This window comes from Oncorhynchus clarkii, chromosome 5 (genome assembly GCF_045791955.1).
Source record: "Oncorhynchus clarkii lewisi isolate Uvic-CL-2024 chromosome 5, UVic_Ocla_1.0, whole genome shotgun sequence".
Lineage (NCBI taxonomy): Eukaryota > Metazoa > Chordata > Actinopteri > Salmoniformes > Salmonidae > Oncorhynchus > Oncorhynchus clarkii.
This window is the reverse complement of record NC_092151.1, coordinates 62,420,874-62,447,710: the sequence shown is the minus strand read 5'-3', so window position 1 is coordinate 62,447,710 and position 26,837 is coordinate 62,420,874. Positions and strand designations below refer to the sequence as shown.

The following is a 26,837-nucleotide window of genomic DNA, read 5'->3' as shown; positions in this document are numbered from 1 at the left end:
AGTGTGATATAGTTCGGCAATGAATGTTATTTATCTGACAATTTCACCCTTCTGCTTGGAGTAGCCTAGGCTACGTTTACAAAATGTAGACCGAGCATAATGTTAACCACAGCATTAAAATGATGTCAGAGGCTACACTGTAGCCCCCTCACAGCCTCCCTGAGCACACAGCAAACCAGGCGTCAAGAAGAGGGAGGTTCAAATATGTATTTGCGGTCGGCTATTGGCTTCCGTGTCTGCTTGTCACTCATATATGTTTTTCTATTGGCTATGCTTTTACGGATTTATCATTCCATCTCGTGAAGCTGCTGTGTAATCGCAGCTAACTTTCCTACTATAACCTTCCGCTAAAAGACGTAGTCCTTTAGATCTCCTTTATTTTGAAGAGTACACATTAACTGTTGGCCAACGATTTAACATATGCGTCGGTTACATCAATTTAAGTCGCTACAACTTATAGTTGTTCTTTTCCGATGAGCAAATAGGTTGTCTCTATATAGGCGTTTGAAATTGGACACCGCTGCTTTGAGGCCCTCTTTTTATGCGGAAGGATACGTTGTTGCTTCTGACAATGTGGACGGAGGTGGTTAAGATGTCTTCTAGAAGAATGAAATCATCTCAATTGTAACAACAAAAAGGAAGACGTGAGATTAATAACTAGATATTGTTTGGATGCAAACTGTTTACATTGTACTAATGACGTGGACAGTGTAACGAAGCAAGGTTCAGGAGGAATAAGGAAGACCTACAGCGATCCAATGCGTTTCACGCGCTGAGGTTGAAATTCTCTTGAAGTTTTATGTTTTTTCCCCCTGCGAGAGACAGCCTTTCTTTTTACTGTTGGATGCCAGACATTTGAAGATTAAAGGTAAAAAATGCTTCTGTTTCAGACTGACATATAGTCGGGAAAATTGCACGAATTCATTAGGTGGGATGTGGCCAATTGTAGAACGTCTGACTTCTACAATTATCAAAAGTTTTGGGAATGTGTGGTTGGAGCGGGGGGATGCAAGTTTTTGTCTGGTTTCTAGTAAGGTGGTGAGTTCAGCCCTCAAGTGTGTGGTGGTCTCCGCACCAACCGTGTAGTGGGGGAAATTAGTCCTTTGTTCCCCATAAAGATATAGGTTATTCTGAATTTGACTCACTTTGATGTGTTTACTAGTCACAATTTTCCCCTAAAGAAGCCTGTGTTCGATCAGTGGGAATGACGACTAAATCTAATCGGCTACATAGCCTAAGTAATGTTGAGGGGCATTATAAACTTGTACTTTCATTGGTTCACCCTTCCATTTCAAGAGTTCATCAGAAATGTAAAGCAACTAACGCAGACGTTTCAATAACCACTAATACACAAACAACGACCCCTTTATGAAAGTGGTTAAGCGGATGGTCACAGGCTAGATTTACATTTATTTTATTCCACATTTGGCAGGAAATTACTTATTTCCCCCAACCCCCCACCATCTCCTTTTTGGACTAACTGAAATGCAAACTTCAACCTTGAGTTTGTTGTCGTATTTCAAAAGAAAGAACGTATTTATAACCTTATTAAAATTACTTTCTCAGTTATTCAAGGAGGCCACATTATTTGTTTTTCAGTGTCTTTTAGGTGTTTTTTCTTTTCCTCAAGGTTAATGGAATTATTTTACGTTGTGTAGCGAGAGATCCCATTCTTAATTCCACAACAGAGCCCTTGGAAACTGACAATATCCTCCGGCTGGAAAGCATCCCTTTTCAGTAGGCTATAGGACCTAGACGTGGCCTATTATCTTTGGAAACGGCTAGCGAGCGGAGTAGAATGATTTTGCAACCAGGAATAAATATTTACGTTGTTTCAGTTAGGGAAACTACGCGAAACGATATGGAAACATTTAATCGGAATGAAAATATTGTTGAACCCAGTAGATTTCTGAATACATTTGATCATGATGCTGTTCCCGACAACAATGTAAAGTTTTAGTTGGATTCATTGCAGCCAGACACATTATATTCCCTTGCTGAGAAGCAACAGTTGTATTTGAGTTTTTTTAAACTCAAAACATATATTTACATTTTCTGTTAATGTCTATTCAAAGGAAAAACACAATTGTCCAAAACTCACATTCTGCTATTAGTTTTTTTGGTGGTGCTTGAATATGTTCGAAGGTTTTGGGAAGTGCATGATGATCACAATGGATTTTGTATTGATGTCAGCTCTCAGAACAGAGGCCTGGATATGCAAGGTTTGGGTAGAGTAGCCCACTTGTCAAAATGTGTTTTGCATAATTAAAATAACATTAAAATTGTGTTCAAAATATGTTCCTTTTTAGGAATAGACTATAGTTTTGCACATGGAGGACGTCTTGCCTTGTACACTTGAGCCAGACAAGGCGACCATAGCCCTAATCTATTGCTTCCGAATATTGTTCTAACTGGGTAGCAAAAGATACTATTCTGTACAATAATATGTGTGTATCCACAGTGCCAGCGTCCCTTTAAATATCCAGATGTACCCACAACATTTTAGAACAGTAATTGTTTTTGTGGTTTATGTTTGGCAAGGTTTGTGTATCCTTGGCCTACCACCTTATCCAAAAGTGTGGCAAGACAACATTAGGCATATTTACAATTGGGGCTATTGTTATATTAGGGGGGGGTCTTGTTTCAAGGTTAGGTCATGTAGGCCTAACCTGCCTTCAATTTCAATACCAAGGCCTAATCCTGATGGCTCCTTTGAATGGTTTATAGGCATTTAAGTATTGTTTTTACACACGTCTTCTCCAAGGAATTTATTCAACGTTGAAGATACTAAACCGTAATTTGTATTTAAAAAAAAAAAAAAAAAAACCTTTATTCCACTCTGGGCTCAAAGGAACTACTAGCCCTGTGTGTGTGTGTGACAAATATGAAGAAAGTAAGAATAGCTTTCATTTTGCAATTGATGTATTGTTACAAATCTGGTGTTTACATTTACACCTGACAAGTTGCATTTATTTTGTGGTTCAAACCTTAAAATGGTTGTTTACAACAAATTGCACAAGAAATGGATTACAAAGGAGGTTGTAAAAGTACACCACCTGTTGGCGCCCTAGTGCTTCTTCTCTGTTGCACTGGCAGTTTATTCTGAGGCATGTAGTGCTGCTGAGCATCTGAGCTCTGCTTCTTTGCCTCAGGCTCCCGTTGGAATGCAAAACACAGGGTAAATCCAGTATTCATGCTTTTTGTGCCATTTGACAAGGTTCCTCTGTGCTGACATATGGTAATTTGGTAATGACATGTTTGCATACATCCATTAGCTCTGCCTTTCACCCCTATTGCCTAGGTCTAACAATAGCTCCAATTATGTCTAATTGTAAACCTAATATACTTTACTTTCATGTAGAAATGGATGATCAACGTGCATGTGATTTGTTGTGGAAGACATGGCCTGAGAGAAGTGATTAGTCTTGGTAGAGGTTGAATAAGGGATGCATTAACTACGCAGGCCTATATTCTTCACATGGAGTGTCCGATTCCCTTCCTTGCAGCCTGTATAGTGATGCCTCACTATTAGTAACCTATGTGGTCATGCCCAAAGGAGTTAATTACCTTCTCTGGTCTTTCTTTATGTTGTATTTGTTCATATGTGATTATTCACAATGATTTATTGCACTGGCCTATATGTGACAAGGGAAATGGTGCTACCCATTTTAACTCGGTTACAACAAAATAGTGTTGCCCTTTTTTTTTTTCTCTGAATATTGTTTGAATATCCGTGTCCCATATGCCAAAATACCCATGTCTGTCTGACAACTATTATTATTATCATGAAGAAGTCCTAGGCGGACAGGCGGCAGTGTTTAGGTTGTGGAGCCTCTGGGAAATCATCTAAACAACAATAAGAGGGGAAGGATCTTGGACTATTAGTCTGGGTACTCAACTTTCGCCAACTATTTACGCATCCGTGTCCATAGTGAGTGGTAGGCAAGAGTGAATTACATGGCCAGAAAAAAAGCAGTATGTTCATTCATTTTCTCAAGTGATAGAACTCAGAAATTCATCAGGCATATCAGCCAGTAATATCTAGCCTGATTTTTTAAATTTCTTATTTTATTTATTTTTTCAGTCACATTCAATGTGTTTGTGCTCTCTAGTCTGGTTCCACTAAAAGTCAGTCTATCTTATTTGCGAATCTCTCTCGTAGGGTTGTTAGTGACTGAGGGGCATGAACGAGCAGCAGCAGCAGAGAATGACTGCAGTGGGAACACAAGACAAGGAACTCAACGACCTCCTGGATTTCAGTGCGGTAAGAGAGAGTGGGCTAGGGGTCTGGGACCAGGACATAGACTGCTGGACCGGGAGGGTGGGAGAGAGAGAGAGCGGCTGAATGGGGAGGGACGGGCCCGTTACATATCCAATATAATGACAGCAAAACCGTTAAACAGTTCTCCTTGTTCCCGATTCATTAGCAGGTTATAATTTTTCCACATTGCTTACCCCATGTTCTTTTCCATCCTTGAACTCCAGCATGGCAAAAGTAGCTTCATCCCTCCCAGAAGTTATTTGATTTTAATATTTTTGTTTTGTTTTACCCCATCCTCAATAAATCAAAGCAAGGTCACCTGAATGTACCACAGGTCCTAGGTGTATATTCATTGGTTTTAAACCAGTGTTTGAACATGAAAAAAGATCAGTAAGGTTGATTTTATGGTTTGGGCTGACCTGAATCCTGAAGATTTATTCAAGCGAGATGTATTTGATTCCTATTTTGCCGTAATGTTTATTTTTGCTCCGAGTTTGGTTTTTCTTATTTTGTGCACAACATTGCTATATTTTGATGGCTGATAATTACTTATGGGAAGCGTTTGAAGGGACTCTCCATACTTTTGAGTGGTTCTTGCGCTGAAACACCCCACATCGTATTCAACTCAATACATGCTGTTTGGAATGGGGTAACCCTGTCGTTTATGTCTCTTGAAATGGTCAGACTAATAGGAGATTTTGGGTTTGATTTTCATCTACTTGCTGGCATCAGCTTGTGTATTCATTCATTTTTACCGTATGATTTCTGTTGGGCTTTTAAGTTGACATTCATGTGTTTTTTTTTTTTTCTCTGGATAAATTGAATAGCTGAGCCTGTGTAAATAGATTGTTATGGATAATTACTATAGGCTGAAAAATATGTGTGGATTCAAGACCAGGAACCCTAATTGAGTAAACGCTTGTCATCGGACTTGATGTCCCACGCATTGATATTCCTCCACTAACCACAGCGTACTAATATAAGATCTGCCCAGGTATTTGATTTCCTCTCTGTGTTATTGAAGCCTTAAGGGTAGTGAAATTCCATTGGTTTTATTCCCTCTCTTTCTTAATGGGCCACTAGTGTGTGTGTGTCAAGACACAGGTTTGCTATGCACATCCATTTGTGTCGCCACCCACTCAAATCAGAAATGTGTCCATGGTCCTGTAAGCAGTAGCTATGTATGGAATCTAAACCCATTGGAGACAAAGGTGTGTGTGTGTGTGTTCTGTGGCAGGATTGGCTGATAATGTTACAGTATGGCTGTTGCTGGCCCAGATGCCAAGAGGCAGAAGCACACAGTGGCTCATGAGATGGCATGTTAAGCAAGCACCTGTGACCAGGGATTAGGCTAGATCACTCTTAACATCCGTGTCCAGCCCACATTTCACATCACAGACGATGATCTAGCTTTACTGTATGTTCAAAGAAGGTGTGGCCAATGTGAATATTCACATCAGTATTTATTTCCCACCTCTTCTCTATTCTAGATGTTTGCACCACCTGTGGCTAATGGGAAGAACAGACCGACGACACTCGCTAGCAGTCAGTTTGGCGGATCAGGTAAGATTCTGTTCTGAATGCAGAATACTGTAAAACTGTCTTTCTGAGCCTTATTGTATCAAGTTTTGGTAAGGTCAGTAAGTAATGGGTAATGGCTGTTTATATGTAGCTGCAACATTGCTATTTGTCCTTGTATAATAGGTTTAAAGTACTAGAGCAGTGGTGCAGTAGTGGTTTTGTTCTATTGCATTATGCCTTCACCCATTCACTTGGCAATAGAATTAATAAAGATACTGTATATATTTTTGATTGACCTCCTACTTTCGCTGTGTGGGGACGGTATTTGATCACCTTTTATTGCTGGTAGTAAGTTGTCCAGATCTGGTTAGTTTGATCCTAGTTCTCCTGTGGAAATATTCAAGCCTGCTCTGTCATTCTGTGTGCACATTTACCCTTTTTAACCCCTGCTCTTTTTATCTAACCAAGATGATTCATCTGTGCTAAAGCTTCAGAACGTTGGTGGTGCCTTTGAACGCTGTGTGTTGGATGACAAAATCTCTGTAATTCAGAAGAATGTCGTCTTTATTTTTGGTTGTTGAATGAGACCCAGCTTGTTTTTTGTTGGGGTGATGAAGCAAACCATCTTGGTGGCCGTTTAGATTTACAATATGTCTCTATTTAGCGAATTCAAATGGTTTTTTAAATATATATTTTTTAAACTTCCAATTCATATTTTTCTACCACCAACATGGCTTGTATTTCGGAACACCTGAAATGTGCGAGTAGCTTTTGCTGAATGTTATTAGTAAGACATGTTCCTTCCCTCTGTCACCCTGCCAACCTGCAGTGTGAAATGGAGTCACACTCTGTGCGGCCCCCAGAGTAAGAACTCGGCCGCAGAGGAACAAAGGCAGAAAAGGGCTTATGGACTTGAAACGACTCCCCCACCCTGAAGTATAAAACACTCCTCCCCCAACTCGACACAGGGCTCTTCCCCCCACTTGGTTCACAGGAAATGGCTTCAGCCGGAGACAATGCCCCTCACCCCGAGCTCTGGAACACTTAACTGGCCCAGCATGGAGTGTTGGCCAGAGTGGGAACCCTCTGAATGGGGATCAGTGGCAGGACTCAGTTTGTTTCTATTACAGCAGGCAATTACTTAGCAGTGAGAAGTTCATTCCTGCCCCTGTCCTAAGTGTGCCCCTTGGTCATTGACACCATTCGAATGTGATACTTCAAGATGTCACATTTAACTTTCAGAGAACTCCAGGTAGCTCGTAATAGCACGAGTGCCACACTGCCAACCTCTAGAGATTCTGTTCGAGGTTATGACACAAGCCTATCAATCCAGTGAGAGATTAGGGCATCTGTAAACTACAATTCAGGCTTGTTGGATACGTTTCTTCCTGTTTTCCACTCTGAAGCTGCACCAAATCCCTTGTTATAAGTAGATATACAATCAACAGGGAGTAGCATCGGTACAGGTCTAAATTACACACTTTAGCAGTTTTACGTCAGTTTTTCACTTGAGGAGAATGTACTTCTTTTGAAGTAGGCAATGTATGTGAAAAATGTGTATTTCGCACCTCTTCCACTTTTTCCTGAAATGACAACTTTACTTCAGTCCTCCATTATGATAAGATCACATTGCCATAACAAAGAGCAGCCTGTTTGTTCTGTATTGTTCTCCTGCAAACAGGTCAACTTCCTGTTTAACTGGCCCAACTGTAGCCTGTGACATCACCGCTTCTGTTCTACTAGTAGGTGACTGACTCAGCGCGGGAAAGGCACCGGTGGAGTTGTGGCCTACCAGTCCGCCTCTATTCACCAACACAAAGTACTCGGAGGGGTGCTAATTGCATTAGGCGTCCTCCCCTCCTCGTCAGGGCCCATAGCCCAGAGCGTGTGGAGAGGGGAGCTGGAGCTGGGGCTGTGGGAGCAGTAACACCCACAGGGCTCCACCAGGCATCCCCTCACTCACCTCTGCAGCTGCTGTCCCCGTCATCCACCCACCCAGGACAGGCCACATCCCCCCCCCCCCCCAACAACAACAAACAACCCTCTCTCACAGGCAGAGACACGTGCTTGTGCGCACACACTCCCACACAAATATTATTTCAGATGATTGTCATAGGATGTTTGTCACCTTATGATCTGAACAGCCAACTTCTATCAAATATGTCCTATACTGGTGGCATTAAAAAATGTCTGGTCTACTAGACCTAGCCTTTTGCTTGTGGTTTTAAGACGTACGCAATAAACGATCCAGGCTGCCTTTTCGGAGGCATATTCGATTTTGCCCAGTGAGAAGATTTTGTGCCTCAAAATCAGATTATTTGTTCAGCGGCTGGCTGGCCTGTACAGTGTTAATATTTCCCTCATGGCCTTCACTAGATTCTCATCTACTGAATCAGGTTAGACGTTGGAGTTGAACGTTTCAACAGGTAGAAAGTGGGAGAAGAGAATGGAACCACACTTATAACATCATTTACACGTAAACAATGAAATTGAAGATCTTGTGTAAAAGCGTTAAGAATGAACATGAAACAATTATTGCAGCATGAAGTCTGTCTTTAGTCCCCCAGCCCTTTCCTTCTCCCCTCTTGTCTCCCATGCCTTTTCCTCTTTCCGTCACCCCTGTCCTCCCATCCTCTGTCTCTCCTCCCCTCTTCCATAGTGACAGTAGGCTCCTCAGTGTTTGGATCTCACTTCTCAATATAGCTGGCTGTGCGTCGGTGTCACCTCAGCAGCTCCCCACCTTGTTTAATTGCCTCCAAGTTAATTACTCCACAAAGTGTGAAACAATGTTGTCAGAATTTCTCTGCAAGGCGATGCTCTCTCTATCTCATGTAGTACCCGCTCGCCAAATGGAGGCCTTTTATTAAGTGCCGTAGGTCTATGTGGGCAGCAAATACTACTATTGACTGGCTGTTGGAACGAAGCCATTGTAGACACTGGATAATGGAGAAGGTTTTTAAGAAGCCTTATTTTATGGCCCTGGGGTGCCACTTATGTGGATTTGATTGTGTCTCCATATTGAGTGGACTAACTCTGCCAGCAGGGCTGTTGAAGTGGTGTCCATGCAAAGCCTGTCGCTCATATTTAGTTGTGTCCATCAGTCCTTGTGACTAAATGTGACTGTCTTAGCAGTGTGACCTTTCAGCTCACTGACAGTGACTGAGTAAGGCTGATATTTGGAGGTGCCTCTCTCTCTGCTCCCCTGCTTCTCCATGCCAGTGGCATCAGCTCCATAGATCATGGCTGTCATGGCGTGTGTAGGTGCTTGCACCGCTCTGTTAGCCTCATCACTCATTCTGAGTCGTCAGCCGCTCATCTCGCCCAGACCCTCTCTCCCTCCCCTCACTCTCTCTCACACATTTTTTTTAATTAGGCAGAAATCAAAGGAGAAATATGAATATTCATAAGGAAACCACATTAATATGCACAATTATGCAAATCAGTATGCAATTAAGCCCTGTGTCTCCAGAGAGGCTTGGTAGCATTAACGGATAAGACAAGGAGAAAGGGGTGATGGGGGTATTTTGGAATTTCTGCTCTACCAATCTTTAGAATGCTTGTTTTTCCTCAGCCACACAGCCGCCACTCGTGAAATGATTTAACATATTCATATATGATTTGTGTATTGAATATGTATGTTATTTGGTGTTTTATGGCTTACCATATTATGGCATCTGCACAATTGCTGTGAAACAAATGGCAATGAGAAGCTAGACAATGACACATTCTGTTATCATTTGGTTTCTCAGTCAACTACGACAGGATCATTGCCCACTATAGAATCAGTGAAATGCCCCCTCTTTCAGACTGGTTATTTAAAACAGCAGTTCCCATCACTGCTTCTTCAACTTGAGATTTTCACCTGGACATGTATGGAATGGTCCTTCCTTAATGCGACAATGACAGATTCTCTTAAAGGTGATCTTTTGTCCCAATGGTGTTGCCTTTTAAGACCTGTGAATGACATGCATTGGCTCAGGGACTCTGCAGTGCTGACAAGTTCACCTGAGTGATGGGTGCTAGCATTATGCCTACATTCCTACACATATACCCCTACATATTTATTAGGACAGTGAAACTAAAACAGAATTGTGCTCTATACTCCACCATTTGGGATTTGAGATCACATGTTTCATATGAGGCGACAGTATAGAATGTCACCTTTTATTTGACTGTATTTTCATACATATATGTTTTACCATTTTAGAAATGAATGCACTTGATGTATCTAGTTCCCTCATTTTAAAGGTGTCTATAGGTATTTGGACAAATTCACTTGTATATTAAAGTAATCAAATTTGTAGTATTTGGTCTATATTCCTAGCATGATATGACCTATGACTTCTTCAAATAGGGGGACTAAATGCAGAAAGTGCTTTGATTTCTAAAAGGTAAAACTATAAAATAGCCCGGCCTCATATGAATGGTGACGTTGTGTACTTTCTCCAGTCCGTGCGAGTCTAACCCTTTCATGTCTCTCTCTTCCAGCTCTGGATGAGCGCAATGGCTCTGGATCCTGGGGCCCAGGAGAACAAAACAGCCCCCCTTTCAACCAGGGAAGGGTAAGCACTACCAGGGGCTCATCACAGGCTCACATACACTACACACTCACTTCACAACAGCTCAGTGCATTGGCAAACTATGCATATGATTCAGACTGGTAGTTTTACTTTGTACCTAATAGCCTGGCTCAGAGTCGGGCGTTGGCAGGCTCTGCGCTAGTCTTTACCTCTGTGGAAGCCCAATGGTAATTTGCGGCTTCACATCCACGGTAACTGTCTTGGCTCGTCTCATTGTAAATATAAAGGAACGATGTACAAGGGGGTGAAGATTGGCTGCAGCAAACTGTTATTACCACAACTTGATGATTAAGAAATTGCTAGAGACTGGATCCCGTACACATTTCCTGAGCTCACATGGTAGTTTACAGACAGGGATGAACCAGGGCACTGGCCATGGCATGGAAGGACTCATTACTGATCAGTGAACTCTGACTGACTCTTTACCATGTTGTTTTTCCCACAGGGCTACGGAGATGGCTCCCACTACAATGAGCACGAGGGCCTGTCATCCCCCTTCCTCAGCTCAGGAATCGGAGGTAGGCTACGCTCAGAGTCTCTGATGACTTGTCTCTGTGTCTTTCAGTGTTGTAACTGGGATAGGTTGGAAATAAGTAGTGGAGTTACTGTTGGTGTGCACGTATTTTGTTATAACCATGAAATTATCTGAGTGACAAAGTGCCAGGAAGCGTGTGTGTGTTGGATGTTAAGAGCACTGGAGCAGAAATGCTCCCTTGGGTTTTGTCTGGCCAGCAGCTGAGCGCTCTGAAGGGGGGGGGGGGGGGGGGGCACTTTTATCACTACTTTGTATTTTAAACAGCTACTGATTTGGACTTTTTGTCATTGTTCAAGTATACTCCAAATACCCAACGTTTAACTACCATTCCATAAGGAACCCGATAATTGTCCATTTCTTCTTACAGGTAAAAATGAGAGGATACCATACTCTTCCTTTGGTGGCCAGGTAAGAGTGCTTCTGACCCCTTTGCTTATTAAACCTAGTTAAGATCATAGTTCAGGTTTACCATGTCCCCAATTCTAACTTGATTTGAGCTAAAGTCTGGTTTCAGTATAAAGATGACCCCATTTTCTCACTTCTCCTTTCATCCGAAACACATTGAATTAGAGTGTTCTGGATTTCCCAGAACTGTGCATTCATGTGTGCTTTGTATGCATTCCTGCATGTGTTGTTTGTTAACCCCTTGTTCTTTGTGTTGTTCTGCCAGCCCGGCTTCCTACCCAGTGACATCGTCATGCCCAGTCCAGATGCCATGTCCCCCTCTGGGCTAAAGTCTACCTCTCAGTTCTACCCCGGATCGTACCCCAACAACCCCAGGAGGAGGCCTCCCGATGGCCAGCTAGGTACGGTGGTTCGGGAAGAAGCCCACATTAGTTATTTGTAATGTTTTCCAGGCTCTTACCTTCTCTGTCAGATGATTTGAGCAAGAGTATTAGTAATAGGCGTAGCATGATTCTCTAACTGTGAAAACGCTAGCAATACACAATCATTAGGATTATATTTTCCAACTAGACACAACAGTTGACCTTGATGAAGTGAGCCATGTGATTTACCTTCTCTCTGTCTCCCTGTAGACACCCAACCCAAGAAGATCCGCAAGCCCCCTGGCCTGCCGTCCTCGGTGAGTGTTCATTCTGCTCCCCTTCACAGCCCACAGACAGTCTCCCCACACTAACGCTCACCCACTCACCACCCTGTCTGTCTGCTCCAGCAGGTCTGTCAGACAGACACAGACAGACAGACATAGACAGACAGACAGACACAGACAGACACACAGACACAGACAGACAGACACAGACAGACAGACACAGACAGACAGACACAGACAGACAGACACAGACAGACACAGAGAGACAGACAGACACAGAGAGACAGACAGACACAGACAGACACAGACAGACAGACACAGACAGACAGACACAGACAGACAGACACAGACAGACAGACACAGAGAGACAGACAGACACAGAGAGACAGACAGACACAGAGAGACAGACAGACACAGAGAGACACACAGACACAGAGAGACAGACAGACACAGAGAGACAGACAGACACAGAGACAGACAGACAGACAGACAGACAGACAGAGAGACACACAGACAGAGAGACACACAGACAGAGAGACACACAGACAGAGAGACACACAGACAGAGAGACACACAGACAGAGAGACACACAGACAGAGAGACACACAGACAGAGAGACACACAGACAGAGAGACACACAGACACAGAGAGACACACAGACACACAGAGACACAGACACAGAGACACAGACAGACACAGAGAGACACACAGACACAGAGAGACACACAGACACAGAGAGACACACAGACACAGAGAGACACACAGACACAGAGAGACACACAGACACAGAGAGACACACAGACACAGAGAGACACACAGACACAGAGAGACACACAGACACAGAGAGACACACAGACACAGAGAGACACACAGACACAGAGAGACACACAGACAGAGAGACACACAGACAGAGAGACACACAGACACAGAGAGACACACAGACAGAGAGACAGACAGACAGACAGACACAGACACAGACAGACAGACAGACACACAGACAGAGAGACACACAGACAGGCACAGACAGACACAGACACAGACAGACAGACACAGACAGAGAGACACACAGACAGACAGACACAGACAGACAGACAGACACAGACAGAGAGACACACAGACAGAGAGACACACAGACAGAGAGACACACAGACAGAGAGACAGACACAGACAGAGAGACAGACACAGACAGAGAGACAGACACAGACAGAGAGACAGACACAGACAGAGAGACAGACACAGACAGAGAGACAGACACAGACAGAGAGACAGACACACAGACACACAGACAGAGACAGACACAGACAGAGAGACACACAGACAGAGAGACACACAGACAGAGAGACACACAGACAGACACAGACAGAGACACACAGACAGACAGACACAGACAGAGAGACACACAGACAGAGAGACACACAGACAGAGAGACACACAGACAGAGAGACACACAGACAGAGAGACACACAGACAGAGAGACACACAGACAGACACACAGACAGACACACAGACAGAGAGAGACACACAGACAGAGAGAGACACACAGACAGACAGAGACACACAGACAGAGAGAGACACACAGACAGACAGACACGGGGACACGACAGACAGACACGGGGACACGGACAGACACGGGGACAGACACGGACAGACACGGGGACACGGACAGACACGGGGACACGGACAGACACGGGGACACGGACAGACACGGGGACACGGACAGACACAGGGACACGGACAGACACGGGGACACGGACAGACACAGGGACACAGACAGACACGGACACACAGACAGACACGGACACGGACGGGGACGGACGGACGGACGGGGACAGACAGACAGACGGACGGGGACGGACGGGGACAGACACAGACAGACAGACAGAGAGAGACGCAGACAGAGAGAGACGCAGACAGAGAGAGAGGCAGACAGAGAGAGAGAGGCAGACAGAGAGAGAGAGGCAGACAGAGAGAGAGGCAGACAGAGACACACAGACAGAGAGACACACAGACAGACACAGACAGACAGAGAGAGACAGACAGACAGACAGACACGGGGACACAGACAGACACAAGGACACAGACGGACACGGACGGAGAGACAGAGGGACACAGACGGACAGACAGAGGGACACAGACACGAACAGGGACGGACGGGGACAGGGACGGGCGGACGGGGACAGACGGACGGGGACAGACACAGACAGACGGACGGACGGGGACAGACGGACAAGGACAGACACAGACAGACAGACGCAGACAGAGAGAGACGCAGACAGAGAGAGACGCAGACAGAGAGAGACGCAGACAGACAGAGAGAGACGCAGACAGACAGAGAGACGCAGACAGACAGAGAGACGCAGACAGACAGAGAGACGCAGACAGACAGAGAGACGCAGACAGACAGAGAGGCGCAGACAGACAGAGAGGCGCAGACAGACAGAGAGGCGCAGACAGACAGAGAGGCGCAGACAGACAGAGAGGCGCAGACAGACAGAGAGGCGCAGACAGACAGAGAGGCGCAGACAGACAGAGAGGCGCAGACAGACAGAGAGGCGCAGACAGACAGAGAGGCGCAGACAGACAGAGAGGCGCAGACAGGCAGACACAGACAGAGAGAGACACAGACAGACAGGCGCAGACAGACAGACAGGCGCAGACAGGCAGACAGGCGCGGACACGGACGGACGGACGGACACGGACGGACAGACAGAGGGACACGGACGGACAGACAGAGGGACACGGACGGACAGACAGAGGGACACGGACGAACAGACAGAGGGACACGGACGGACAGACAGAGGGACACGGACACGAACAGACAGAGGGACACGGACACAAACAGACACAGGGACGGACGGGCGGATGGACGGGGACGGACACAGACAGACACAGAGAGACAGACAGACACACAGACAGAGAGACACACAGACAGACAGACACAGACAGACACAGACAGACAGACAGACAGGCAGGCAGACGCAGACAGGCAGGCAGACGCAGACAGACAGACAGGGGCAAACTGACAGCCCAGGCTAGTGAGAGAGCCTCCAAACAAACAACATTAGTCTACAACACTGTGCTCAAGGTTCCTGTCTAAGCCTGCAAATAAGCAACTATAGTCTCTAGTCTACAACACTGCTCAGGCTACTGATAATGCTTCCAAATAACCAACAGTGGTAAATAACACTAGAGTTGTTTGTGTTGAACTACTGCTTGAGAATGCACGCCGGGGTATTTCCTTGCCTTGTATGATGGTCCAGATATTTCTGGTGTGTTCGGGCTGCCTGATGCCTTATTAGTGGAAGACTGGAAGGCCCTCTGTCAGGGATCATTAAAAAAAATATATTGCCATTAGACAAATGTTCTGTAACCGAAAACATTTCCACATGCACTCTCCAATATGACAGTCATATTGAAACCTCTGTGGTCATAACATTACCTATGAAACATAGATGATGTTAAACACGGGTTTTAGTGTAAATTCATTTGAACTCCCAGCTGCCCCCCTTCTCTCCCCCTCCATCCGTCTGCCTACGCTTCGCCACATGATGGTCTGGGTGGCCTCCCCCTGTGATTGACCCAGTTGTGAGGCGCGCTGCTCGCGAGGCCTCTTAGCCCGTGTCTGAGCCCAGATTAATGACTGCTGATGATCCTGTGTCTCTCTCCCCTCCCTTCGCACCCTCAGCTCTGTGTTGTAACCTAGTCCGGCAAAGCTCTCCAGTCCTCCCACTCGTCCAACCCAACCGACAGACCCCTCCACTAATCCTCCAATACCTGTACACTGGAGTCCAGCCCTGACCCCTAACCTAAATGTCACATCCTAGTTCCCAGGCTTATTGTGGCCCCTTTTTACTGAGCCATCTACGGTGGTTGTATTATTTATGTAGACAGTATTTTCTCTCTAAATGGATAGGAATCTGTTTTCTATTCTATCATATTACATCGCTTGTTTTGCCATTGACTATAGGACCTCACACACGGCCATAACCTGAATTACATGAAACACCCATTAGTGAGGATTTTCACCAGAAATCCTCTTTCTTTCCTTCTTAAGAACAGAATTATCCACCCGCAATCATTGTTTCATTCCCCCACCTCCTATCTAGAGCAGAGGATTCGCTCAACATTGTTTTCCCGTGAAAGACAAAGCCTAATGTTAAATGAAGTCATCTCTGGCTTGTTCTCTCGAATTATCTGTGATGGTAGTAAATCCCCTATTACCTCACACTCCCCTCGCCATATCATGCTTTAAGTCATTCAGATTTCCTTATTCTGTCCCCCCAGCCTTATCTCTCTGCCTATTTCATAAATCATCAGCGCCTTAATACCCTCCCTCGCCCCCTTTCCCTCCCAACCTCTCTCTCTCTATCTCTCTCTCCCCATGCCTCCCTCTCTCGCTGACTGGCTCCCAGCCCCCACCTCTCTCAGCCCTCTCCTCGGCTCTCCTCAGCCCAGCTGCCTGTGGAGTTGGACCGGGTCCAGGAACAGGCAGATGGCTCTGTAATTAGAAGTGCATCTCTCCATTCCCTTTCCACTTCTCCCTGTTAAATCAAATTACAGGAAAAAAAAACAGTTTTCTGGATTAGCATTCTTTGCAGCATATCCTCTCCCCCTCTCTCTCTCTCTCTCTCTCTCTCTCTCTCTTTCATCCCTCTGTCTCCTCATACATGCCAGAAAGCGTGAGTGATGGGTTATGGTGTCAGAAAGCTGGGATCTTTGTGTCCGTATGAATTTTATGGGGCAAGAAGGCTCGGGAATGGCATGGCATTTTGAATGTGAAATTCATTGTGGTTCAGAATAACTTGAATGACCCATTGAAGCATTGAAGGGCCATTTAACAAAAATGTCTATTTGAGTATTCAAACCCATGGTTGGGACACACTCATATCACCCCCCTATTAAATGTTAAAACTGTCAATACAATACTGTAGAAATCTGAGAAATCATTAAATGTGATCCCCTTGCTGATTTGAGGTCATGGGCTCGACAATGGTGTGTGAGCTACCAGTGAGAGGCGAGCTGCAGGCGGTAACCCTGCTATGTCACTAGGCTCCTGGGAAAGCGGAAGCACTGGCTGGACTGTGGGATTGGATTTGTCGCCGTGACCAGCATGGCCACTGTGCTGCTCTCTCACACAGCACAAGCAGGGGTAGCATGCCAGCTTCACCCTCGCCACCTCCTGGCTGCTTAGTGCAACAACGTTACACATTAAGACCATTTTATTATTGGCAGTTACAGTATGCGTTTGTCGTCGTCTTGGCAATAGTGACACCTGCCAATTTAGATGTAAGGAGCAGACAACTTTATTCCAGGGCAGGCTAAATGTAGGCATATGTCGTGTGTGTGTTTGAAATGGCGCTTAACGTCAACTGTGTTTGACCCTTTAGGTGTATGCCTCTTCCTCTGGGGATGAATATGCACGTGACAACGGAGGATATCCTGGCACCAAACCTGGCTCTGTCTACCCAGGCTCTTTCTACATGCAAGGTAACTACTTGCAAGGTAACCATTTTAAGTACTTTCATAAACTGTCATTGGAGTGAGTACACTATCTAACCTTTCTTTGTTATTTTAACTCTATGTTAAAGGTGCTGTAAAACTTCAATTAAACTCGGTCTCAAATAGCCACCTGTCTCTTTTTTAATAACCAGGCAACGACACACATTTCAGCACAAACGCCTGTTTCAAATAAACGCTGGGTATAATCGAATAGTTTTGAGGTTACCGTGAATTACCATTCATTCTTTACAAGGTTTAATGTTTGACTTGTTACATTAACCTGTTGCATCGAGCCATCCCGGATCTGGGATCGTGAATACAGCCTCAAGCTCATTACCATAACGCAACGTTAACTATTCATGAAAATCGCAAATAAAATGAAATTAATATGCTAGCTCTCAAGCTTAGCCTTTTGTTAACAACACTCATCTCAGATTTTCAAAATATGCTTCTCAACCATTGCAAAATAAGCATTTGTGTAACAGCTAGCGCACCTAGCGTAGCATTTAGCGTTAGCATTAGCAGGCAACCTCTTCACAAAAACCAGAAAATCATTAAAATAAAATCATTACCTTTGAAGAACTTCAGATGTTTTCAATGAGGAGACTCTCAGTTAGATAGCAAATGCTCAGTTTTTCCTGAAAGATGATTTGTTTAGGAGAAATCGCTCCGTTTGGTGCGTCACGTTTAGCTACGAAAAAAACCTGTATCCAGGAGTGTAATTAACCCTGCAGCTCATTAGCATAACACAACGTTAACTATTCATGAAAATCGCAAATGAAATGAAATTAATATGCTAGCTCTCAAGCTTAGCCTTTTGTTAACAACACTGTCATCTCAGATTTTCAAAATATGCTTCTCAACCATTGCAAAATAAGCATTTGTGTAACAGCTAGCGCACCTAGCGTAGCATTTAGCGTTAGCATTAGCAGGCAACCTTTTCACAAAAAACAGAAAATCATTCAAATAAAATCATTACCTTTGAAGAACTTCAGATGTTTTCAATGAGGAGACTCTCAGTTAGATAGCAAATGCTCCGTTTTTCCTGAAAGATGATTTGTTTAGGAGAAATTGCTCAGTTTGGTGCGTCACGTTTGGCTACCAAAAAAACGAAAATTCAGTCTTCAAAACGCCAAACTTTTTTCCAAATTAACTCCATAATATCGACTGAAACATGGCAAACGTTGTTTAGAACCAATCCTCAAGGTGTTTTTCACATATCTCTTGGATGATATATCGTTCGTGGAAGTGTGCTTTCCCCTCTGAATCCCAGGAGAAAATGCCTGCGGCTGAAGATTACGCACCAATTTACACAAAGGACACCGGGCGGACCCGTGGTAAATGTAGTCTCTTATGGCCAATCTTCCAATGATATGCCTACAAATACGTCACAATGCTGCAGACACCTTGGAGAAACGATAGGAAGGGCAGGCTCATTCCCGGCGCATTCACAGCCATATAAGGAGACAATAGAAAACAGAGCTTCGAAAATTCTGCCCATTTCCTGGTTAAAGTATCATCTTGGTTTCGCCTGTAGCATGAGTTCTGTGGCACTCACAGATAATATCTTTGCAGTTTTGGAAACCTTAGAGTGTTTTCTTTCCAAAGCTGCCAATTATATGCATAGTCGAGCATCTTTTCGTGACAAAATATTGCGCTTAAAACGGGCACGTTTTTTTATCCATAAATTAAAAGAGCGCCCCCTATATCCAAGAAGTTAAATAATTCAGTAATGACTCGAAACAAGGATTGCAATCATCCATTTTTATTGCCAGTAACAAACTGCTAGCCATTGGCTGCTAACAGCGTAGAACTGCTAGCTAACTGGCAAGCACAAGAACACTTTGGGAGTACAAGACCTGAGAGACTGGCCAATCGCCCTCTAGTGGCAAAAGTAAGAACTGATAAATGCACAGTCAAAAAAGTGTTTTTCTTTTTTACATTTATTTTGTATCGAGGCAAAATAAATGTGACAGTGTGTAGGTAACACATTAGTGCAGGAAATTAAATACCTTTATTAAAATGCTGGAAGTAAACAATGAACTATGCAAATTAGCATTGTGCATTAAGGAAATAGACGCCTGTCTTAAATAGAAACCTGTTTCTCTAATAAGCACCTGTTGTGGTCAGAGATTTTAAGCAAATAAACAAAAACAGTAAATGAAAATGTGTTGAGTTAAAATGCCCTGGAGTTAGTCATGTTTCAGTGAGTAATAAGTTCATTGCCTAACCCTCGTTGTTGTTGTTGACAGAGGGCCTCCACCCCTCCTCTGACCCCTGGGCCTCCTCAGGACCTCTGGGTCAGTCTGGCTACTCTGCCATGCTGGGGAACTCCCCCCACATTGGCCAGCCAGGCTCCTTCTCTGCCATCAACCCACAGGACAGGATGGTGAGGACAGCCCCTCAATATGTAATATTTCAAATCGTTTATATTCAAATTCCTAATGGTTTTCCTTTTGAAGTAACTGTTGTATTGAATTAGTACATGCAACAATGTTTTTTGTAATCTTTATTTGTTTCTGTATTCTGTGTATGCCATTTCTCCTCTATGACGAATCCAACTTCCATGCAAGTGGCTCTAACCCAAGCTGTTCTGTCCTCCCTCCAGAAGCGTCAACCCCTACCTCTGTCCCCACAGAACTACCCTCTCCATGGCAGTGAGGTGAACGGCAGCCTCCCACCCAGCTTCCACTCTGGCTCTGGGAGCTACAACCACACGCCCTCCATTAACGGAGCAGACGGCATCATGGGTACAACTAACGCTCACATGACAACCAATCGCTTTTTTTAACCAATTACCTTGTCTATATCCTGTGAAACATGTTGTGCTGCCCCTCGGTTTAACAGTGTATTTAAAGCGGTCTCACTAGCTTATTGGATACCTTGTAAAATAATGTTTGATCAATAAGCCATCTTTTCTCCACAGCCAACAGAGGCGCCACTGCAGGGAGCTCAGGGGATGAGATTGGGAAGGCTCTTGCATCGGTGAGTAATCCTCCAAAAAAATCCTACTGCCTTTTTGTTTTGTATTGTCTTTGTGTGTGCTGTTGTTCAGTAGCTGAAGGTACTCTTTCCTGACGGTTGTAGATCTACCCCTCGGACCACAACAGTAACAACTTCTCCTCCACACCCTCCACCCCAGTGGGCTCGCCCCAGGGAATTGCAGGTATACATAATGGATTGTTATATTTGCTGCATTTGGTAGCTTGTATTAGTTAAGAGTTTTAAGGGCAGACAATTGGATGAAATAGTGATGAAAAGCTGTAATGGAAATGATCCCCTATTAGCACATGATCTTGACTGGAGCTCTGGATCGCCATCTACTGGTAGAAATCCGAGCTGTCACTTTTCCGTGAAAATGTGGCATCTTATCTATTCTCTCTGCAGGAGCTGCATCTCAATGGCCAAGACCTTCAGGGCAGTCTGCCCTGTCACCCAACTACGAAGGGCAACTGCACGCCCTGGTACGCACTATTCACTCTTTACTACAAATAATAAACTATTATTTGATGTGATCGTATTATCAACATAGTGACTGAGATTTGCCCTGTCTCCTTGCAGCAGAACAAAATGGAGGACCGTCTGGAAGAGGCCATCCACGTGCTGCGTAGCCACGCTGTCCAGGGCCCGCCCGGCTTGGGGGGAGGAGCCCACTCTGACATGCACAGCCTGCTGAGCGCTGTGTCGTCTGCGCACAACGGTGGCCTGGGAGGCCTCTCTCAGGCCTTCTCCAACGCTGGCCTGGCCCTCAGCAACAGACACCCTGCCATGGTGAGCACGCCCTCTGACCTCTGGTTCCAACACTAAACGCCTGTTGTCTTACATCACTGAGATTGTGATGATGCTTTTGTTGTGTTTTATCACATGCTTTGTTCCCATTCTCCAGGGAGGAAACCATCATGAGGAGCCCACAGGCCTTCCTCCCAGCAGTACCCTGCTGCACGGTCACCACGCCTCCGGACCCCCTCAGTCCACTGGACAATCCGACGGCTTCACCAGTGAGTCACACGCGCCTCTCACACACTCTCATTCGCTACTCTCATCCTCGCTGTGAGCTGTACTCCTTTTCCCTGATGTAATGTGTCCACCATGGCAAACAGATAAGATAATGGGCTACTTAATTGTTCTTTAAATCGGAAATACTGACGGTGAGGTTCCGTTCTGCTCCACAGGTCTGCCAGGAAGCGTGGCCCGCTCCACACACTCGTCCAGTGGCTCGGACATCAAGAGAGAGGACAAGGAGGACGAAGAGAACTCCTCCATCGCTGACAAGTCTGAAGACGAGAAGAAGGAAACCAAACGCATCAGAGCAAGGTAGGTGATCACCCTGACTATTGATAGTGGTAACTGTGATACAGAATGTATGCCTGTGTGTAGGGATGGACACGGTTATTCCAATATCCAAACGGCCGTTGGTTTTCAATTTACTTTTTTGAGAAAAAAATAAATATAGGCCTATTGTAATGGTCTATGTGACATTGCTACATACAAGAATAGACCATGCCATTAGAAATGTGAATAAAGCAACAGTTTTTATAAGTGCACCCCTTTAAAAATATGCACCGGCAGCCTACACTTTTCACGCATGTAATTCAAAGCAGCACTACTGTCAGAGGCTCCACGTGTAGCAAGTGAAGTGGGAGATTTCTCATCCATACAAAATGGAATAACAGTTACAGGATTTAAGTTGGCTAAATGAGAAGGAATAGGCTACAATGATCAACCAATAGGTAGGCTGTTTAATATGAATGGAGTTGTTGCGGGGAGCGCAGCGAAAGAGCCAGCTAGCAAGGCTAAATGAGGCTAACTAACTTGGTGGCTAGTGTAGCTAGCTTGTTTACATGGATTCAATGCAGTAAAGACAGACACTACCAGATGAGATGATAGACCCATTTGTTGCTGCGGTAGATTATCTGTCTTGCGCAGGTTGGTTTGGCTACTTTCTCTCTCTCTGTATCAGACCCACCGGTCCCTGCTCCTCTCGTGCCGCTCCCCGTCTGTGCTGAAACAACAAGCCGAGTGCACCGCACAATCAAGTCCCCATTTGCAGTTGACATTTGTTCTTTAAAACGCATGTATTTCAACTATCTGGATATCCACTTTTTAAAAAACTATTCTTTAAATAGTGAAAGGCAAGTCAGAGGTAACGCAGTGTTATTATGGCCATATTTCTTTGTGTGCTGTAGATTATTTTATCCCACATAGGTAGAAATGTTGTTAAATTCTGTTACGCAAACAAATACAAGGATAAACACATGACATTACCCCCCATTTTATATGTTCAATTACCACTGTTAGTTAGCTGTGTTCGTTGAGTTGGTCACTCCATTTCCAGCTAGTTGTGTAATGCCCTCCCCTCATGTCCCATTGTTTTCAGAAAGGAGGCGCTGACCCTCCAGATCCTCTCTGGCCTCTCAGGCCTGTCAGACCCGGGAGATGAGTAAGTCTCGCCATCCATAGACTGTAATGCTCGAGGAGCCAAGAGTGTATAGCGATGTCCACTGTTCTGCAAAGGTCCCCACATACATTTTAAGTTGGTTTGATGGTATAGACATAGTAGTTGACAAAGTGACATTGAATAGCATAATGGTAAAAGTTAACATTTCCAATCTATGTGGGATAAAAGTCATTATTTAGTCTATTTACCAAATGGAATAGTCCTTATTATTCATTACACTGACATTGTTAACTTATTTTCCTCGTCTTGAGTGACTTAATGTTTTCTATTCAGATCAATTGTATGTCTATTAACCTGTTTAATAATATGTCTGGAGCTTCCTTTTTAAAACATTTACTTTCAGAACTACATAACTTCCTGGTGCTACCCAGGATTCTTTTAGAATGACAGCTAAATGCTTAGGCATCTATGCTTTGCATGTTTTGCTGAGGTGCAGCTGGCACATGCGGCCCAACTCTTTGAAAGTCTAGTTGCTTGGTTTGTGAGTGTCGCCCTCCCGTGGCTTCATTCCTCTCCGTGTCTTCCGCCTTCTAGTCCAGAGGATGAGGATGACGAGGACCTTCCTCCAGAGGTAAAGGTAGAGCGTGAGAAAGAGCGGCGAGTGGCCAACAACGCCCGCGAGCGGCTGCGAGTGCGAGACATCAACGAGGCTTTCAAGGAGCTGGGCCGCATGTGCCAGCTGCACCTCAGCAACGACAAACCTCAGACCAAGCTGCTCATCCTGCATCAAGCCGTCAACGTCATTCTCAACCTGGAGCAGCAAGTCCGAGGTAACGCAGCGCTGCTGTGACCATATTTCTTTGCATTTGTTTTACGCGTTGACCTCGGTATTACTTTGTCCCCTGTGTGTATTCTTTCCTCAGGGACCGAAGGACCGAACAGAATATTTCATCCAGCTGTTTTTCAGACCAGAAAATCAGTTTTATATATATTTTTTTTAAAGGATTAAATAGGTTTGGAGCAGAATGGAAAGTTGGATAACTAACTTGAATGCAATGTAAACTCATCTTCTCTCCTTTCACCTCGTCAGAACGTAACCTGAACCCTAAAGCAGCGTGTCTGAAGCGGCGGGAGGAGGAGAAGGTGTCTGGGGTGGTGGGTGACTCCCCCATGCAGCTCTCGGGAGGCCACCCCGGCATGGGGGGAGACGGCCATAACCCAGTCAGTCATATGTAATACCAGGTAGGTAGGTACCTCTTCATCCGTCAATAGTACTTTTGAGTTGATCACTTCACCAAAATTCAAGTTTGGAATACTACAACTGTTGTATTTTCCTTTGCAGATCTAATGGAATTCCCTTGGCTCTCGGAAGATGTGGCCTTAATCTCTTCTTCCACCCGTTCTTCTCAGTGTGTGTGTGTGTACACGTATACTGATGTTTTTGTGTATTGTCAAATTCAGTTTCAAGGCGCACATTCACATACCCTTATCCACACATGCATACTGCCAAAACTGACACAGCCAATTTGCCGCACTCATGACCATGACTACCAGCGCAAATGTGAACTTTATTTTATTTAATTTTTTTTATACATATATTTTTTGCTTCTATAACATGATGGAACACCAGAGTAATAGTGTCCTGCCACTAATGGGACTCAACACACTGCCGAGAGGTGCTCTGTGAACGATAGAAGCCTAACAAATGACAAATTTAATCAAGGATTTGTGCCTAATTGTTACATGTTTTATATGAGACATTTAAGCAAACTGCTTACATTTGCGGAACATTTTGTTTAGGGGTTGTTATATGTATGAGCACATTTTTTTCAGGTGTAGTTTTGTCATTCCCAACTTAATGGTACAGTCTTACATATGTTATGTAACCAAACCCATGCAATAGAGAGGGGACATGACCTGCGTCGGGGCAGAGTTGCAGGCCCCACCGCAGCTCTGTGGGCCCGGCATGAGATGAGGGAAAAGGGAGATGAACCTCCGCTGCCCAGTTGTCATGTTCTCAGAGTTGTAGGAAATTATTCTCCAAGGCTGTTCTTTCCATCCATAAACAAAATAATGGTATTTCAGACTCCAGTATTGTTCCCCTCAGTGTAGGTTATTCGGGAGATGCCGGTTTAGCTGGCATGGGGTAGAGGAGGACAAAGTGCAGTTTTACAGCACAAAAGAAGAGTAGGTTTCATCCTGCATCTCACCCATAGGCTACTATTGACTCCATCAAAAACTACAGAAAAGCTTGTGGCGCTAACCAGCCACTCTGTCACATTTTCTCATGAGACTGGAGGCTTGGTTTGATGGGCAACTTATGGCCGGCCGTATTGTGTAGTGCCACCCTCTGAGTTTTTCAAATCAATTGACCCTGTACCAACACGCACCACCTAAGGACACCAAAATAAATGTGATGCTTCACCCCCTGCATTGTCATTGTTAAAAGACTAACACTAGGTGCACATTTGCAGATGCAGGATCAACCATTGATGCCCATAATTAAATACAATCTTAATACTTGTTATAAGTTAAGTTGTCTATTCTTAAAATTGAAGCTTTGAGCATTCCCAATGAACTATCAAGTCCTCACCCTTCTCCTGTGAAGTCCTGACTATATTATTAAAGTGGCTACTTAATGAGGCAAAATCTCTTTTGTAAATCCACCTCATTCATTCAAAAATCCAAGGATATTATTTCAAGTGGGGCAAAATGAAATATATATATATATATAAATAAATATATATTTTTTGTTAGTCTATACATTGTAGATTTTTTTTAAATAAATGTTAGTTTGAAGTTTAGAGTGTATCGTAGTTGAGTAGAATGAAGAGATGATATTAAATGTATTTTCAAAATGAACTCCAATTGCACTGTCAACTTGCCATTGGAGAGGAAAGTTGAATAAAAACACAGGCTCAGAATATAAACAAAGACAGATGGGGTCAGTTGTAGGCTTAATTATCATTATGTATTTAGTGACTTAAGCTGTCAGTCTTTGGTGCATACCTTTTTGATCCGATTGCTACATTTGATAAGGGTACAGTGGCCTAAGATATTGTTCCTGTGTTAAAAAAACAAACATTTAAGGAAGTGTGTTTTGTCTGTTACCCAGATGAATTATTTATTTTCAAATGGGAATGTGTGGATGGAGTGGATGCCTCTGACTGTCCTATTGAAGTGTTCTTACTGAATGGTAGTGTCACTTTACAAGTAAACATCTACGGAGACGGGCTCTGTCTCGAACAGTAATTATGCAACTGGTTTTGAATGTACCATTCAAATGTGGATTGCCTTCATTTTCAAGTATGTATCCAGGTTTTGTCAGTCGGTTCAATGTTATTTTATCTTCATTTCAAACGTTCCATTCTACTCTGCACTCATCCATGTGGTCATCAATGTGCAGCTATGCTAGAGTGTCCTGACATGTTATTTTGGAGGCAGGAGTTTGTGTAAGATACAGGATGGTTTGAAAATACAACAGTGTTAATTCCTGTGATAAGTTATTATCATGGCCTCAGACATGGTATAGCAGCACCATCTAACCACAGGGGCAGAAATGTGCATTGTTACCTGTTGGTCATAGTATTGAGAAGGATTTAAGTTTACTTTGTAGAAAAATAGAGGAAAAGAAAAATACAGTTTTGAATCAATAGTGTGGCCTTTTCATTCTCAAGACTAAAGATGTCATTATTGGGGAGTGATGCCTTATCAGTGCCTGAACTTGTATTTTCATAACTATAAAGACAGTTTTCTCTTTTTAACCATAACATTTCATGTATCGCCAGGAGTAGAGGTACATCGGATGACACCCCCCCCCCCCCCCCTTCAATTTTCAGGAAGAAGTTGAGAATGGGGAAAAAAACATGGGCTTTTTTTCAATGTATCTAGTTAAATAAACATGAACGTTATGTATATCGCTTAGTAACTTTTTATATTTTTTTACTGATTTGACTATTTGTCCAAACTACTGTTAAGTTGTGGCCGGGGGG

General features: G+C 44.1%; 1 protein-coding gene across 10 annotated transcripts; it reads left to right on the top strand.

The window, feature by feature from the left end:
• Positions 1 to 553: 553 nt before the first annotated feature.
• Positions 554 to 25,528, top strand: LOC139409178 (transcription factor E2-alpha-like). 10 transcript variants are annotated; one of them, XM_071153967.1, is made up of 21 exons: positions 642 to 868; positions 4,163 to 4,264; positions 5,752 to 5,824; positions 10,271 to 10,344; positions 10,808 to 10,880; positions 11,265 to 11,305; positions 11,568 to 11,703; positions 11,935 to 11,981; positions 17,336 to 17,435; positions 19,700 to 19,836; positions 20,086 to 20,197; positions 20,374 to 20,432; positions 20,535 to 20,613; positions 20,835 to 20,911; positions 21,009 to 21,218; positions 21,334 to 21,445; positions 21,620 to 21,761; positions 22,825 to 22,887; positions 23,440 to 23,675; positions 23,936 to 24,087; positions 24,188 to 24,409. In XM_071153967.1, the coding sequence occupies exons 2-20, from the start codon at positions 4,184 to 4,186 to the stop codon at positions 24,079 to 24,081; spliced, it is 1,998 nt and encodes a 665-aa protein (XP_071010068.1). In that variant the 5' UTR covers positions 642 to 868; positions 4,163 to 4,183; the 3' UTR covers positions 24,082 to 24,087; positions 24,188 to 24,409. The 10 variants fall into 10 exon arrangements, with proteins under 10 accessions (XP_071010070.1, XP_071010071.1, XP_071010068.1 ...); XM_071153971.1 differs by having other exon boundaries at positions 20,056 to 20,197; XM_071153966.1 differs by having other exon boundaries at positions 17,336 to 17,450.
• Positions 25,529 to 26,837: the final 1,309 nt, after the last annotated feature.

Bases quoted from the DNA above. Each gene is read 5' to 3' on its own strand.
- LOC139409178 (XM_071153963.1), top strand. From the start codon at position 4,184: ATGAACGAGCAGCAGCAGCAGAGAATGACTGCAGTGGGAACACAAGAC. The intron at 17,451-19,699 runs GTAACCATTTTA...TGTTGTTGACAG, and splicing joins GCAAGGTAACTACTTGCAAG to AGGGCCTCCACCCCTCCTCT. The intron at 21,446-21,619 runs GTGAGTCACACG...TCTGCTCCACAG, and splicing joins ACAATCCGACGGCTTCACCA to GTCTGCCAGGAAGCGTGGCC.